This window comes from Erpetoichthys calabaricus, chromosome 13, assembly GCF_900747795.2.
Source record: "Erpetoichthys calabaricus chromosome 13, fErpCal1.3, whole genome shotgun sequence".
NCBI lineage: Eukaryota > Metazoa > Chordata > Cladistia > Polypteriformes > Polypteridae > Erpetoichthys > Erpetoichthys calabaricus.
The window spans coordinates 138,665,510-138,681,907 of NC_041406.2; the positions used below are offsets into that span (position 1 = coordinate 138,665,510).

Below are 16,398 nucleotides of genomic sequence, written 5' to 3' on the forward strand. Positions count from 1 at the left end.
AGATTTCCTTGCAAAAGTAGGATTTATAAAATAAAACTTGATGACGAAACATGTGTATGTTTACAGCCACTCTGACCCGTCCATGTACAACATTTTCAGATATAGGAAGAAATTACAACATTCTTGATCATTTAGGAAAATGCAGGTAAGTAACAACTCATGCGCACAATATGTCGTATCACAGAGCTATTGTCATAATGTTCATTTACATGACAAACATATTAAACCTTAAAAGTGTTTAATGTGGTATACAGGCAGTACTTTAGTGTCCTTTTAAGAGGGCCAGTGATGTAAATTTGCATTGTGTGGGTGTACATACATAAAACATAACATGTTTTTGCCAAAATAAAAGAGCAGTTTAATAGCTGTGTCCAGTTTTACCATATGTAATTGTAGTACCTTACTGCACTTATTTTGCCATAAGGACGTCTAGTAAAAATGAAGCTGCTTTTGTTAACTGTAAGCATTTACAATACATTAATGCACATGTCATCCACGATGTCAAAAGGAGACTGACAAATGTGGCCTTGGTCAGCCCACGGTTCAAATTTGCTTTGTCAGACTTGATGTTAGTGGATGTAGTTGCTGGTTTGATAGTAAGTTAACTGGCTGAACTGTCATTGTTTTATATGATCTATAATATTTATTGCATCAGCAATCATATTATCATTACATGTGACAGTAGATATCTACTGACATGCTGGCATCTTAAGTTATTCCACTACCCTGCGCTTCAATGTCATGCTGAGGGCACCATTGACACAGGTGGAAGTATCTCGCTACCGGATAATGAAAATCTACATGTGGGAAGAGAGTAACTGGTCTGTGGCATTGTGCGAGTTTTTATTTAATTAAAAACAATGTGGTTCAGGCTCATGGGTGGGTGTGCAAGATTGTAGAGCTGTGTAACTACAGGGTTTTCAGTGTGGATGTGAGCTGATTGCTTGATTGGCTTAATTTATTCTATATCCGCACTCCATGGGTTGCAGTTAAGCTGTTACATCCACACAAACATAAAAGAAAGCCTGTGGAGAATGGGAGAAAAATCCAGAAAATCAGTGAGCAGGGATTACCCATGAGAGATTGTGTGAGAGAGTGGAGAATTGGACAAGCAAGTGGTGCAGAAGCTGGAGGCTTCACAATCTGGAGATGACCCTGGCGAGGAGGTAGCAGAAAGTGCTGACAGGACAGGGTCACTTCTGCTGAGCACCCAGGGAGCAGGAGTGACCAATAAGGCTCTGAAGGAAAAGTTGGTAGGATAATGGAACTGGACTTGGGACATCAAAGCAGGTGACTTGCTCCAATGGCTTTGGTACAAGCTAGTTTTTAAATGTTGACCACACATGTAGGTGTCTCAGCTCCTGGTTGAGCATACCTAAATGTGTGAACTGGAGGCTGAGAAATTTAAGAGAGGCACCAAGGCTCTGAAGAGACGGAAGTCCTTCCAATTTTAACTTTTTATTTTTAATTTTTACGGAATTTATTGCAGATTTTATCGCCCTAGGTAGAGCTTCTCTGATATTGTTCAGCATAAACCGGGTGTAGAAAATGGATGAATGTTTGTATTAATGCAAGTTAAATTTATGCCTACATATTTAAGTAAAGTAGAAAATGTCTGCATTTAAAGTATATATCACAATTACATTGTTGATTTTATTAGTACCTGCAAGAAAGAATTTCACTGTACATTTGATCCTATAAAACTATTTACTGCTCACTATGTTCCCAATATTTAATACAGCAAGATTTTGGCTCAGCCACAATTTACAGTTTGCAGGAACTCATTCTCCTCAGCTTCAGTTCAATATTAATGAAGCCTTTTTTGCATGATGGGCCACGTATTGTTTTCAGTTTTCCCCTCTTTGTTGCAGAATCTATGCATGTGTATTCCACAACTTATTTTGCTTCTCTGAACAGACCTCTGTTGTCATTTTGCACTGAGCATAAAATTGCTTCCACAACTTTTTAGAAAAGTTAAACCTAATTTGCTGTATGACCTTTAGGTGTGGCTCTGTAGTTCAGACAGATAACTACAAAGTCAAGGTATTTAAATTAATTATAGTTGCATTAAGTATACATGTGCGGCCTCGTTCCGTTTTTCATTATAGTAATTTGCATCCTTTGACATATGTAACTGTGTGAGGGACATTGAAGTAAACAGACAAAAGTGAAAAGCAATGTTAACCTCTGAGATTAAGTCAATATTCCTTTAACTGAGCAAGCTAAATCACTTGTTTCTGCACTGCATGATGAGGGCTGAAAAGTGCAGTGTTGAAGGTTTACTTTGCCAGTAATGAATGATTCTCAGCACATCTCAGCATGAATCTGCCATATTATGTATTATCTATTAATACCTGATCATTGAGCCTACTTATTTAAAAGCCTAACCAGTATCTTCAACAATAAAATGAGCCTGTCCCATCTAATGACACCTTTATTTTGTACTGACATTGAATCTGGCAACTATTGGCTGCTGACTAAAGATCAGAGATCAGACACCTAGAACCACCATTACCTGCTGCTGCTGTTAGGTTCCTCTACACAAAGCATGTCCCCTGGTTGTACACATTTATTCAGCCTAGTTAGAGGTCTCCCATTCCTAGCCCAAGACTTTTTTTTTTTTTTGGCTATCCTTTTACTGTCAGAGAATATTCTTCCCTGAAAAATCAAATCTATCCACTTTCATGAAAGTTAGACTTGCAACATTTATACAATATATTTATGCATGTTCCTTTCATAACTATAGTCTTGAAAAAATTAGAGGACAGAGCTGCACTAGCTTGTTTCTAAGTAAAGCAATTCAATAGATACCTACCAAAGGAAAACAACTGTTGGTGACTAATAAGAATTTTCCTACTCAAAAACAGGACTGACAGCTAAATAGTACTTCTCAACTTCTGTTGTCCTTTTGTTGTTGTGTGTGTATTAGTTACTGCATGCAATATTTCTTAATTCCAAGAAAGTGAAGAAGAAGACCTTCGCTACTTTGAACTACTTCCAATACAGTATGTGTTCATTTCACTATATTGCATAAACAGTTCCTGGAATGTTCCATGGAAACCAGTGTTTTATGAGTTGCTAAATTTACTGGGAGTTGAATATTAACAAAATGCTTGATTGCACTATGTAAGCAAAAACAGCTAAAGAGTGACTCAGCGTGTGAGTCACAAGCTGCAAAAAAAAAAAAAAAAAGTTTAAAAAAAGCATAGTGACTTTGAAAAGACCTACATGTATAGTTGCCTGTTTATTTTGGAATTCCTTTGTTTCAGCATGTGCTCAATTACGACCCAATCTGTTGCTTCATTTCACTAGGGAATGGTGGGAGACTTGGTTAACCTAATGTTTCCTGTGGTTACTTATAAAACATAGTGAAACTATTAAGATATTCTTTACTTGAAAAAGTTGCTCCAGTAAGGTTGTTTGGCTGTAGATGCTGAAATTCAAGTCTTTAAGCAGTGCCTATAATATATTGCTGTTTTAAATGTAGGATCCCTTATTTTAGAATGAGAAAAGAGTGTTGACGTAGAAAACACTAGAACATAAAAGTGTAAAAACTTTAGAAAGACACCATTCAGTCCATCATGTTATTTTGGTTTGCTGATAACACTTATGTGGAGCAGTTGTTGCTTTTAATTGTCTGTTTGCTGTACCTTAGCCTTCAGAGAAATAAAATCCATACCGTTGACTTGGCATGGTAGAACGTGACCCAGGTTTCTGCTATGTAGGTGGTGTTGTACTTTGGTGCTCTTGTAATTTCTTATTATCACACTTTCCATGCTGAGGAATACAACAAAGTCTTTAACAATATCACCATAGATCATTGAGCCATTTATATAAGTAATCCTCCAAGCTTGTCAACTCAGGTGGATTTGGGACCTTAACGCCATCCAAACTTAATAAATATGTGCATCTGTGCTCCCATACTAGCTGAATTTCAAGCAGGGAATTTCTGCATACAAGATCGGTAAGTGGTCAGAAGGTAGATAGCACTCGCCACTTATTGGTTGCATTGTTTTGGGGCATTTGACTACTCTCAGAAAATATAGCGAAGCCTAGCACAAACTTGATCACTCCTATGTAGAACTTTTATATTTGAATCACAGCCATTTTCGTAAGATCTTTCTCATTACTGAGAATTTGTCTGTTTGCTGAAATAGTTTCTGTAATTTCTTTATATACAGTACAGCAAGATTTACATCAATTTTAATACAGCCTAATACTGCACAATTTAAAGGAATGCAACAAATAGTCATCCAAACTAATAGGAAGTGAAGCTACAGCTTTTTCATAAGTATTTTCAGTCACAGCCATTAAAATCATGTGACAGAAACAGGAAATCCTATAAAAACTGGCTAATTCTGATTTTTTTTTTTTTTTTGTAAATAGGGTAACAAAAATAAAAATGAACAGTTATACAGAGTTGGTGTCTAAAGTGAGTCATTACACGATGACTGTGAAAGCTGTCAAAATACTAGTGTAAACGCTGTAGAGTATAAAAGAGGAAAGTTAAAAGTGCATCTTATAAAAAAAACTTTGGGCTGAGTTTATGAAAGCATACGTGTAACTACTTAATACCTTTTGTAAATAAAAAAAACCTCTGAATAAATTTGTGCTGTTCTATTGTTTTTGGATATAAAACACAGTACTTTATATGTGACTGCATTTTTTATTCCAGCTGGACTCATTAAGAATAATGAGGAAGATGATCAAGAAGATCTTGATGACGACATTGCTGTTACTCAGAGTCAGAAGAATTTCACTTGTCCTATTACTCAGGTATTTCTTATACTCAGTTTGTACAATTGATAGGTATAAATGATGATATACATATTCTGGGTGTTATTCAGTAACACAGGACAAATATTTCAATCATTTTTGATTATTTTTAATACATTCTTAAAAACACAAATTACCACAATTGAGAAACAAGCTACATAAACAGTGAAACTTACCCAATAATCATAGGCATTCTAGGATTGTCATGCTAAATATGTTTTTAATTCTGAGCCATGTACATTAATATTTCTAGAAAAATATGTACATGTCAGCTCTGTTGTTATTCACGCATTTTTCTGAGAAAGTCTGGTGTCACAGTGCCCTACTGTTTGTTTTTTTGCCCTTTCCCAAATGGTGACAATAATTCCCAACTGTCCCTAATTAGACAAGAGCAGAACTTGGGGGGGGGGGGGACGACTCCAGTATTCCCTCTTTACATGTTGCAGTTCAGCCCCAATTTAGAGTAAGTGGTTAATAACATCACTACTTGTAGAGGTACAAAAGGTGTTCACATTAAGAACTGTTTTGGAAGGACAGGGACATCTGTTCGTTCAAAATTGTCTGACCCCATTTCCTAAACCTCTTCAATGCACTTCGGGTCTGAATTGTATTTTTCATTTTCTTCATTTTTGTTCACCTCCTTTTCTCTAATCTTTGGAAATTAATTCTGCCAAGTTAGCTAGACGTCTCAAACATACTAAATAATGCAACTCATTGATGCCACATTGAATTTCTAAAAATATTTTTGCTCAGCCTTCACATTTGCTTTTCATTACTAGCCAGGACTACCACCTTTAGAAACTATGTGGGCTGTTATGTTACAGTATTGGATGATGGGAAATTAGGTCTGTAGATTTTCAATTTTGTTCCCTGGAGTGGGAGGTAAGCTTCATAGAGTGCTATTGGGTGTGCTAGTATTATGAACACAATCTATGAGCCATTTTAATTTCTTTAAGTGGACCCTGTAGCCCATTTCTCTCACAGTGCATTCATGTGCCAAGCTCTGGGCGAACATTTCAGTCACGATGCCATGCTGTGTTAATGGGGTTGTTCCTTTTCTAGTGTCTCTAATATTTTATAAAAGTGCCAGTTTTTATATATAATATAATAAGTGTTCAGTGTGACTTAAAAGTGGGTGGCAGAGTGGTTAGGACTGCTGTCTCACAGCCCCAGAGACTTGGGTTTGAATGTAGTCATTGGCACAGGGTGTGTGGAGTTTGCATGTTATCTCTGTAGCAGTGTGTGTGATTTTTCCTTCAGGTATTCCAGTTTTCCTTACACATTCCAAACATGTTCTTGTTTGCATTTTGTTTTTTTTCCCCTTTGGGTACATCACTTTTCTTTTCATATTCCAATGATGTGTGCATTGGGTTAATTGGCAATTCTATACTGGCCCATTGTTAGTGAGTGTCCTGTGACTGACTGGTACCTCAACCAGCTTTGATTCCCATCTTCAGCTCAGTGTTGCCCTGATAGGCATTAGCTGCCTGTCACCATGAAGTGAATAAATGGGTTAAAAATAGATGGATAGTTTCATTGCATTAAATTTAACTTGAAATGACTGTTTAATATAAATCCACAGTAGATTTCAACATACGACAAAATTTTACAACTTTCCAGTTGTGACTGTTTATTTTAAACTAGGGTAAACTCACTGTGTAGTGCACTTCACTCAGGCAGCTTACATTTTTAAAGTCTGTTTTAAACATCTGTTTGCCTATTATTTGTTGGATAATATTTAAAGACAAGATTTTGCAACTTAAAGCAAAACATTGTCTGGCAGTCAGTAGTAATAGTAGTTGTCTTTTGATAAAAATTGCTATGAAAGTATGGTTTCCTGTGAATTTCTAGGAAAGTTTGACATTTTCAATACACTTCCTAAAAAAAGTTTTACTTTTAAAAAGATATTCCATAAACCATTTTCAGAATTATTTGGAATTAGAATCATTTGGCAATGTTAAATATAAAATTACATATTTTTGATTTGTGTCTTCAATATGTGAAAAAGTTATTGGCCTTATCATGTAAACTATGTGGTGATTTAGGATCTTTTACAGGTGCTTTTTAGTAATATATAAGTTGCATTTTTAAGGCAACAAACAGTAAGTATTATATATTTGTTTACAGCAGAAAAAACTGTGAATCTTTTTTTTCCTGTAGGTAGAAATGGTACATCCGGTGAAAAACAAAATCTGCAATCACCACTATGAAGAGGAGGCTATTCTCAAAATTATAAACAATAGACAGAAACAAAAAAAGACTGCACGGTGAGTAAATTGTAAATTAAGAAATCCACATATATTACATTCTCATAGAGAATGCATCAGTAATTTTATGAAAAATAACTGTTCATTACTTGAGTGACAATGCACTTGACCCTCACCTGTTACCTTGTGGGTGCTGAGCCCACGTATCAGATCCACACGATGTTTTTTTTGGGCTGAGCATGACAGGGCTAAATGGGTCAATTATAACCAAACTCCACTCCCTGACCAGGCTCCTGGAGTGGGTCCCCGTATCCCTGTTCTTGAGAAGGTTGTCTTATATTCACTTGGACCAATCGGGTTTATCATGTGGATTGTACTTTGAATGTCCCCACATTCCAAACCACCCCGTCACCCCCACCAATTTGACATGGGGAATCCTGTCCTGTATGCTCATAATCTGTCGTTCAACCGTGAAGAAACAGGTAAAAAATAAGAAATCTGAAGTTTTTTTGAAACACACCACGTTATGTATCTTTTTAAAATACTTCTAATAAAAAATATTAAGTGTAAAATATGTTTGATCATATAGTAATTTGTCCGGTAACAGTTTCATTTTTGTGAAACAGTAATAACCATAACTTGTATTTCATAGGTGTGGAAGAGACTCTTGCAACATTGCAGTTGACCTTGTATACTGATGGGAGTAGCGTGTGCCTGTTTCCCATTATGCCTGGAATCTTTCAGTTGATCTTACAGGAACACCTAGCAATAAATCACTCTCTGCCATCTGTAGAAATTTGATTTTGCTAACCGTGTCAGTGCCCTACTACTAAATAAAAAATAATAATTCTAATGCTCCTACACATAACAGACTATTCCTTAATGTGCTATCCCCCGAGAAATCTTTTCTATACACATACTCATGCACAACTCCTCTCATCAGAACTGGTTAGATTCTCAAGCACCTGAGAAACAGAAGGGTGTGTAGGAGACCAACCAAGGGATGACTTGGCTTAAACTGCAAAAACTTGAAAGATTGTGTATTGCACTGTACACTTTTTTGCAAAAATATATAAAGCAAAAAACAACAATCAATAAAAAACAGCATTTGTTATGAATATGTACATACTCTTGATGGATGTAATATAGGCTAAGTGACTAAAGCATAATTGTGATAGAAGTGCAGTAGTATTCTTGCACATTAATTTATTGCTTGATAATGTTATTTATTATAATTTTGACTTGAATTACAAATGAAAATCTAACTGAATTAACTTGTTTATTTTCCAACATTGTATTATTAATTTGTCGTAGAGATGCATTATCCTATTCATATTCTTTATTAACTCACTATACTGCACCCAATTGTCTAGTTGGTACTCTTTTGTAATTTAAATCACACCTTTTTGTAGGTTGTTGATTTGATTTAAAATTAGAGGTGCTGAAAGGGGAGCAGATAGAATGCATTGTTAATCTTTTTTTCCTTAAATGAGGTGGGAATGTCTTTGTGAACTGGTTGAACTATTTCCAGGTTGTTTCTTTGTTTTTTTTTTTTCAGTAAATATTTTAGTTTAAGGAGTAGAAGTGTTAGAAATCTAAAGTTTATATTTTTATGAAGCTCAAAATCTGCTTTTATTTTTAATGGAGTGGTATTATATTTGTTCACCGAACTTATTTTTTTTTTTTTACATCTAACTACTACACTGGTACTGTGAGTGCTGTGCAGAGTGGAGGCAGAACCTCTGTGTTTTTCCCAGTTGATTCAGTGGTTCAGTAGGGTGTGTTTGTCAGGTCACTTGAAAGGGGTGTGTGGTGGTCCCGATATCTATGCAAAAGGATGAAGTTCCAAGTCTTTAGAGTCCTGGTGCTTCCTGTCTTGCTATATGGTTGCGAGACATGGACGCTATCCAGTGACCTGAGATGAAGACTGGACTCCTTTGGCACTGTGTCTCTCCGGAAAATCCTTGGGTCCTGTTGGTTTGACTTTGTGTCGAATGAGCGATTGCTCATGGAGTCCCAAATGAGGCATATTACCTGCGTTGTGAGGGAGCGTCAGTTACGGCACTATGGCCATCTGGCGCGTTTCCCCGAGAGTGATCCCCAACCGGGATCCTGAGTTGTTTCATCGTGTAGTGGGTGCGGCAACACACTGTACCAGTGCATGCTCCCCAACTTGATTTGACTTGACTTGAGCATTTATGTTAAACACAAATCAAAACTTATTTCATATTTTGGACTAGAGGCCTTTTGCTGTTGCACTATAACATCCTTATCAATTTTTTTTCCCCCTCAGTGTTTGCAACTATTTCTGCCATGCTGCTTTCTTAGAACTGGTGTTGAAATTGATTTATAATGTGGAGCTTTACACTTGGCTATCAGTAAACAGACAAAGATGTGTTTGTTCCTTCCCAAACCAAAAGAATTAAGCATGTTTTGTGCGCACCTGCAATAGAAAGAATGTCTATTTTTGGCCATCAAATAAATTGGTATGCAAGACATACCACACACTACAAAATGAAAGTTTGTGTATAAAGCATTATGCTTTTTGGTAAGACACAAAGTCAGGGTCAGGCTATACCAGTGCTTTTAGAATCATTGTGACAGAAAACAGTGAGTGTGGCTATGAACAACACAAAAGGAATGTTGTATAACAGGCTTGGAGAGGTAATTGTTCCTGACATATCTGATGTGTTCCTTGAAATGATCTAGAAGCTATTTCCCGGTTTGGCTTAGGTAAATAGAGCATATAGAGCATATTGTATAGTGTGAGATTGTTAGACAAGCATGTGGACACTTTGTGATTTATTAATTTATTTAAATGAGCAGATATAACTATTATTGGAGACGAGATTTACAGGTGTTGCAGCTGAAAATGCCTGGTGACAATCATTTTGGTAAACAATGTCTTTGGAAGTATTATTAAAACAAAACATGATTGGTGCCTCATTTTATTAATCTAATGTATACTAACAAATGTAAGATATAGTTATATGTACACATTAATATGTAAATTATTTATAAAGAAAAATTAAAATAGAATGGGTATAGAATGTCCTAAAAGCAAAGGATTCCATTTTTTTAGTGATGCATGACAATAATTGAACAATACAGTCATATGAAAAAGTTGGGGAACCCCTCTTAATTCTTTGGATTTTTGTTTCTCATTGGCTGAGCTTTCAAAGTAGCAACTTCTTTTTAATATCTGACATGCCTTATGGAAACAGTAGTATTTCAGCAGTGACATTAAGTTTATTGGATTAACAGAAAATATGCAATATGCATCATAACAAAATTAGACAGGGGCATAAATTTGGGCACCCCAACAAAGATATGATATCAATACTTAGTTGAGCCTCCTTTTGTAAATATAACAGCCTCTAGACGCTGTCCTCCTATAGCCTTTGAGTGTCTCGATTCTGGATGGAGGTATTTTTGACCATTCTTCCATAGAAAATCTCTCCAGTTCAGCTCAATTTAATGGCTGCCGAGCATGGACAGCCTGCTTCAAATCATTCCATAGATTTTCGATGATATTCAAGTCAGGGGACTGTGACGGCCATTCCAGAACATTGTACTTCTCCCTCTGCATGAATGCCTTTATAGATTTCAAACTGTGTTTTGGGTCATTGTCTTGTTGGAATATCCAACCCCTGCATGCATAACTTCAACTTTGTGACTGATGCTTGAACATTATCCTGAAGAATTTGTTGATATTGGGTTGAATTCATCCAACCCTCGACTTTAACAAGGGCCCCAGTCCCTGAACTAGCCACACAGCCCCGCAGCATGATGGAACCTCCACCAAATTTGACAGTAGGTAGCAAGTGTTTTTCTTGGAATGCGGTGTTCTTCTTCCGCCAGCTTTTAGTTATGACCAAATAACTCCATTTTTGTCTCATCAGTCCAAAGCACTTTGTTCCAAAATGAATCTTGCTTGTCTAAAAGAGCATTTACATACAACAAGCAACTGTTTGTGACGTGAGTGCAGAAAGGGCTTCTTTCTCATCACCCTGCCATATAGATGTTCTTTGTGCAAATTGTGCTGAATTGTAGAACGATGTCCAGATACACCATCTGCAGCACGATGTTCTTGCAGGTCTTTGGAGGTGATCTTTGGGTTGTCTGTCACCATTCTCTCAATCCTGCTCATATGCCGCTCCTGTATTTTTCTTGGCCTGCCAGACCTGCTGGGTTTAACAGCAACTGTGCCTGTGGCCTTCCATTTCCTGATTCCATTCCTTACAGTTGAAACTGACAGTTTAGACCTCTGAGAGAGATTTTTGTAGCCTTCCCCTAAACCATGAGACTGAACAATCTTTGTTTTCAGATCTTTGGAGAGTTGCTAACGAGCTAATCCAAACAGTTTGGTATTGCAAGTAATCAGCATTGAGCAGTTACATGCATTCAAATCAGCAAAATTACAAGGGGACCCACATTTTTGCACAGCCAGTTTTTCACATTTGATTTAATTTCATACAACTCAATACTACTTCACTAAAAATCTTTGTTTGGAAAACACCGCAGTACTCATATGTTCCTAGGAAATGAAAGACATACCACTTTTATTTTTTTTGTTGAAAGCAGAGTCCATTATTATGCAGGCTGGGTGGGGTTCCCAAACTTTTTCATATGACTGTAAGTGCAAGCACACCAAATGTAAGCATTTTCATTTAAAACAATATGACAAAATTAAATGTTGTCTTCTTGTGGGGTTTGGCTAAAGGTTATGTCAGCAGTATGAGGAGAAGGTCTAAAAAAATCCTTAAAACTTTATTGTGGAAGTCAGTTTCATGACTAAAAAAAGGCTGCCATCTGATGAATATGAAATGATGGAAGATATGAAGTGTAACTGGTGCTATAAAAAGGCTAAAGATGCAAATCAGCAGGTTTGTTACAAAAGCAAGGTTTTCAGTTGTGGATAGTCATTGGATTTACTAATGTTAACTAGTTGGATGGTGTATTGTGTAACGGTGTATTGTATAACAAGTAAATCTGAGATATATATGGAAACTGATTAACTGATTTTTGGACTATGAAGCCACGTCAGCTTAATTGTTAATGTATAGATTTCTTGTGTAGGGCAGGATTTAAGATCAAGTAAGTAGAAAGGTTGGACCATTTTTGGATTTTGAAGAAATTTGAGTTTAAATATAAATTGTAATTTGTCAGAGAATACTGCATTAACAAAACTGACTTCAGCCCCACACCTCATAAATACTGCAGATGGTCTTCAGTATTATAACTTGGCATACTGATGTATTATCTTAGATGAACCTTTTAAAATGAGAAATGACCTTTCTTGTTTCTTCTCTGTCAGATGTCCGGTGGTTGGTTGTGACAATACAAATATAAAACCGTCTGACCTGATACAGGACCTAACACTCAAGAGAGTAATTGACAAGCAAAAGAAGCATGATGGACATGTTTAACTTTGGAATATGTAAATCAAATGTATTGTGTTTTTAAGGTAATATTTTGAAATAGCAAAAACATAAAAAATGTAAATTTCCATTGTTGAAAGCCTTAAAATTAATTAATTTAATCTTTTTAAAAAGCCACAGACATTTTTCGTGGTGTATTAGTAAGCTGTTTCACTTACTTTAACCTGCAAGAGAACACATTGCAAGGAGTAGGAGAATCACTTACACTGACCCAGCAAAAACAAGTTGTGTGAACTACTAGACTAACTCTATATATTGCAGCAGATCACTCTGATTAGTGTTTGAAATGAGGTGTCTAGAAAAGAATGTACTTTTTTCTTGTGTGTTATACTTCTCTTTAAAACAATTGAAAAATATAATGCCTTTAAGCAGTGAGGAGACAGTTTTAGTACTGGGCATTATGGATAAGCAGTTTTGAAATGTAAGGTTAAGTCTGCATTTATTTTAAGAAGTAGCACATGCAACATATTTGCATCATCTGTGTGTGTATATATATATATATATATATATATATACAGTATAATTACTTGTTAAATATTTTTTAACACTGTGAAGCTGGTAATTTTGCAATTTAGATATTAGCATAGAACACTTCCTGAAGCTGCGGTGGGCTGGAGCCCTGCCTGGGATTTATTCCTGCCTTGCACCCTGTGTTGGCAAGGATTGGCTCCAGCAGACCCCCGTGACCCTGTGTTAGGATATAGCGGGTTGGAAAATGACTGACTGACTAAAACTTCCTGAAGAGATTCCTTTGACTATTCCATAAAGTCACGGAACAGTATTGTAATGGTACAGAAATTTCACTTAACTACACTTGTACTTTTTTCCATTTTTCAGTAATTGTACATAAAAATGTATTGTTGTTGGAAATCTTTACTAAACTGTATTGTTTTAAAAATTATTAAAATTGTGAATATTTGGAAAATTATAATAAAATGTTAAATACAAGTTCATGTTTATTACTCTTCTTGAGACTGACTATAAAGAAAAAAAATGATCAAAGCTTTTCCTTAGATATATCTGTTTTCAAGTAATTGATGAGAGGGTGGATTTTTATACAGAAGCTTTAATTCATGTTATATTTTTATTCAGTTTTTTTGTTATAACAGACATGGAAAATAAATAACAGGAACACAACACACAAATAGGAGAAAATCACGCTCCTCTAAAAACACAGATTTCCTTAAAAATTCATAATATTGCCAAGGCTAAAGACAAAGTCCTACATGTCAAATGTAGTATACCATGTTATTTAAATGTAATTTAAATACATTCTAAATTACATTTAGATCCATTTAAATTAATCTTAGCTTGGAGAGGTCTATTATTTTGTTACATTTAAGATGACCCACTTAAAGGTTTTTGAATTCTGTATCTGTCCTTGTGTCTATATAAACACAGGGAATTCCAGTTGATGTCTTACATCTTGCCTGAAGAAGGGGCCTGAGGTGCCTCGAAAGCCTGTATATTATAATCTTTTCAGTTAGCAAATCAAAGGTGTCACTTTGCTTGAATTCTCATTGCATCCATAATGGTTAACATGATACAACACCCTTCTAACTACCGTCAAAGGAAGAATGTAGGTACAGTTTATATAGCCCAAAAAAATAGTACACAGCACAGAATGAAATACAGCTTGCAGGGACCTCAACTTGCACTAATGGATGAAGAGGACAGCATTGTCCTTAAGCCCAGCACACCATTTTTGTGTCCTAGATAAAGCCTGTTTCAATATAGTAATAAAATAATATTTTAAAATGTTTTTGTTGATCGTATGAACTATTTCATGTACAGTTTATAAGCACTGAACATGTAGTGTCCTACCTGAAGATCTTCCCATAACTATTGATTTTACCGGACTCCAAGGCATATTTCAGTAACTTGTATGTTTTCTTGTCTCCATTCCAACTTGTGCAATTTCACAGAGTTGTTTGGAGTGTTTTTTTTGTCTTCATTGTGTAGGTTAGGCCACCATACTGACTTGCAATTTAAGTTGGACCTTGTAGAGGAAAGCAATGGAAACCCCAGGCAAGTGATCTCCTTTACACTAATCATAAGAATTCTAAAGCCAGTTGACTGCACCACTGATGATTTACGTGTATCATATTAAATACTTATGCCATCAATTATTTTGTTTTATATTTGTAGTTAATTTAGACCATTTTGTGGAGATTTGCTTTCACTTTGACATTAAAGATTGTTTCTGTTGATCAGTGTCAAAACAGCCAAATTAAAGCCACCTCGATTGAGTGTTGTATAACAGTAAAATGTGAAAACTTCCAAGAGGTTGAATACTTTTTATAGTCACTATGTCAGATAAACTAAATTTGTATAAAGAACAAAAATAATAGGATAAACCAGTGATGAGGAACTACTGAATCAGTCATACCTTAGAACAGAAATAAATTGGCTTTGACTCCAGAGGATCAGTATAATAGGGCTGTGTAGACAATGAGTATATAGTAGTAAATGGGTCTGAAGAGGTGGATAAAGCTACTTGTTCCAGAAATACCAGTTTTGCTATACATGCTGTGTAATGGTTGAAGTGTTTCACTTTTTATTTTAGGTCATGTAGCACTGGATGTGACACAGGCTTAGCTGAGAACGAATCAAGCAGCTATAAGGAATAAGGAAAAAGACAACAAAAACTGTTTCTAGAATGACTTCCACAAAAAGAGTTACAGTAAAAAAAAACAGAATCAGATTATGGAGGTAATCAGTTAAAAAAAACATTATTGGAATGAATAAATTATTGGTACAACAAGTTATTCTTAATTCTTTAAGGAGGAAACACTAGGTGGTGTAACATTACACTTGTGAAAAGGTTGCCAAATGATAACTGGGGGTTTCCTCAAGTGCTCTGCTTTTCCCCATATCCCAAAAACATATTGGGTTAATTGGTGACTCTTAATTGGTCCAGCATTAGTGTGCTATTGTAGTGGACTCGTATGTCAGCCAGGGTAGGTTGCAGCCTTGTGACCCATGCTGCCAAGGCAGATTTCAGGTTTATGGGAATACATAGATTGTAAAAGTGAATGAAAGGATATATTCTAAAAATCTTTAAGTAATAACTGCTTAATCCAATTCATTATCATAGAGAGCTGGGGCCTATCCCAACAGAACTGTGCACAAGGGCATCCCACACCTGCTCATGCACACACTTGCATTGGGCCAGTTTGGAATCACCAGTTAATCTCGCCTACATGTATTTGGTGATGTGGGAGGGAAACTCCACATAGAAATTGGCAAAATGACCAGTCTTCACGTAGACATCGTCAACATGTGCGATTCATACTCGGGACAATGGATCTACAGGCCTATCCGCTATAGTCCCTAATGTTTCCTCTTACAGAATTACAAAGGTCCATAGAAGTAAAATGCTCGGGGGTCATCAATACTGTATGTTTGCTGTGTGAATGTGATATTATTGTAAGCTTGTATTTTTGCATGTAGTTCAGCTTTAGATCAAGTGGGTGAGCTTTCTTTGGATCGTACACAAACTGATCATTGTAGACAAGGGTGCCATCATTGTATACAGTACTTGCATACTCAAGGGGTGCTATGCAATGGCTGACCCCCAAAAGGTCATGTTAAAAGGCAATTAACAAAATATATCAAATCAAAAAGTACCTATTTAAGTACACATGCAGCAAGTCTTTTGTTGCAGCTTTATCTGCTAGATGTTAATCAAGCCTACAGGCTAAAAATGTTTAAGTCTGATTACATGATTGCACACTACCCATAACTCATTATGCACATTGCTTAGCCTGAGAGGGTGATGCTTGCTTAAAGGAAAAAACAACAAAATAATGAGTTTGAAAACCTGTCACAGATTGGGATGATGCATTAACAGAAAAGATGCTTCATGAAGAAGGTAAGCAAGACATGACTGCAGCATGAATGATGTATCTTTGGTGCAGATTAAAGCGTTTTTTAAACTGATGTCTTTAAGTATCCTAGCTCAGGGGTGGAGT

At 36.0% G+C, this 16,398-nt stretch overlaps 1 protein-coding gene across 4 annotated transcripts in view; it reads left to right on the forward strand.

Annotated features, from left to right (window-relative positions):
- The window catches only part of nsmce2 (NSE2 (MMS21) homolog, SMC5-SMC6 complex SUMO ligase), a 29,988-nt gene extending 14,979 nt beyond the window's left edge, over positions 1-15,009 (forward strand). Inside the window, exons 4-7 of one of the 4 annotated variants that reach the window (XR_007936563.1) lie at positions 4,676-4,776; positions 6,937-7,043; positions 12,301-13,213; positions 14,991-15,009. Coding sequence is in view for 3 of the 4 variants with exons in the window: in XM_051935599.1 (XP_051791559.1) it covers positions 4,676-4,776; positions 6,937-7,043; positions 12,301-12,412 (320 nt within the window). In the remaining variant the exon portion in view is untranslated. Of the gene's footprint in view, positions 1-4,675; positions 4,777-6,936; positions 7,044-12,300; positions 13,356-14,990 lie in introns of those variants that run through there. The other 3 variants (XM_051935599.1, XM_051935598.1, XM_028817610.2) reach the window with 3 other exon arrangements.
- Positions 15,010-16,398: the final 1,389 nt, after the last annotated feature.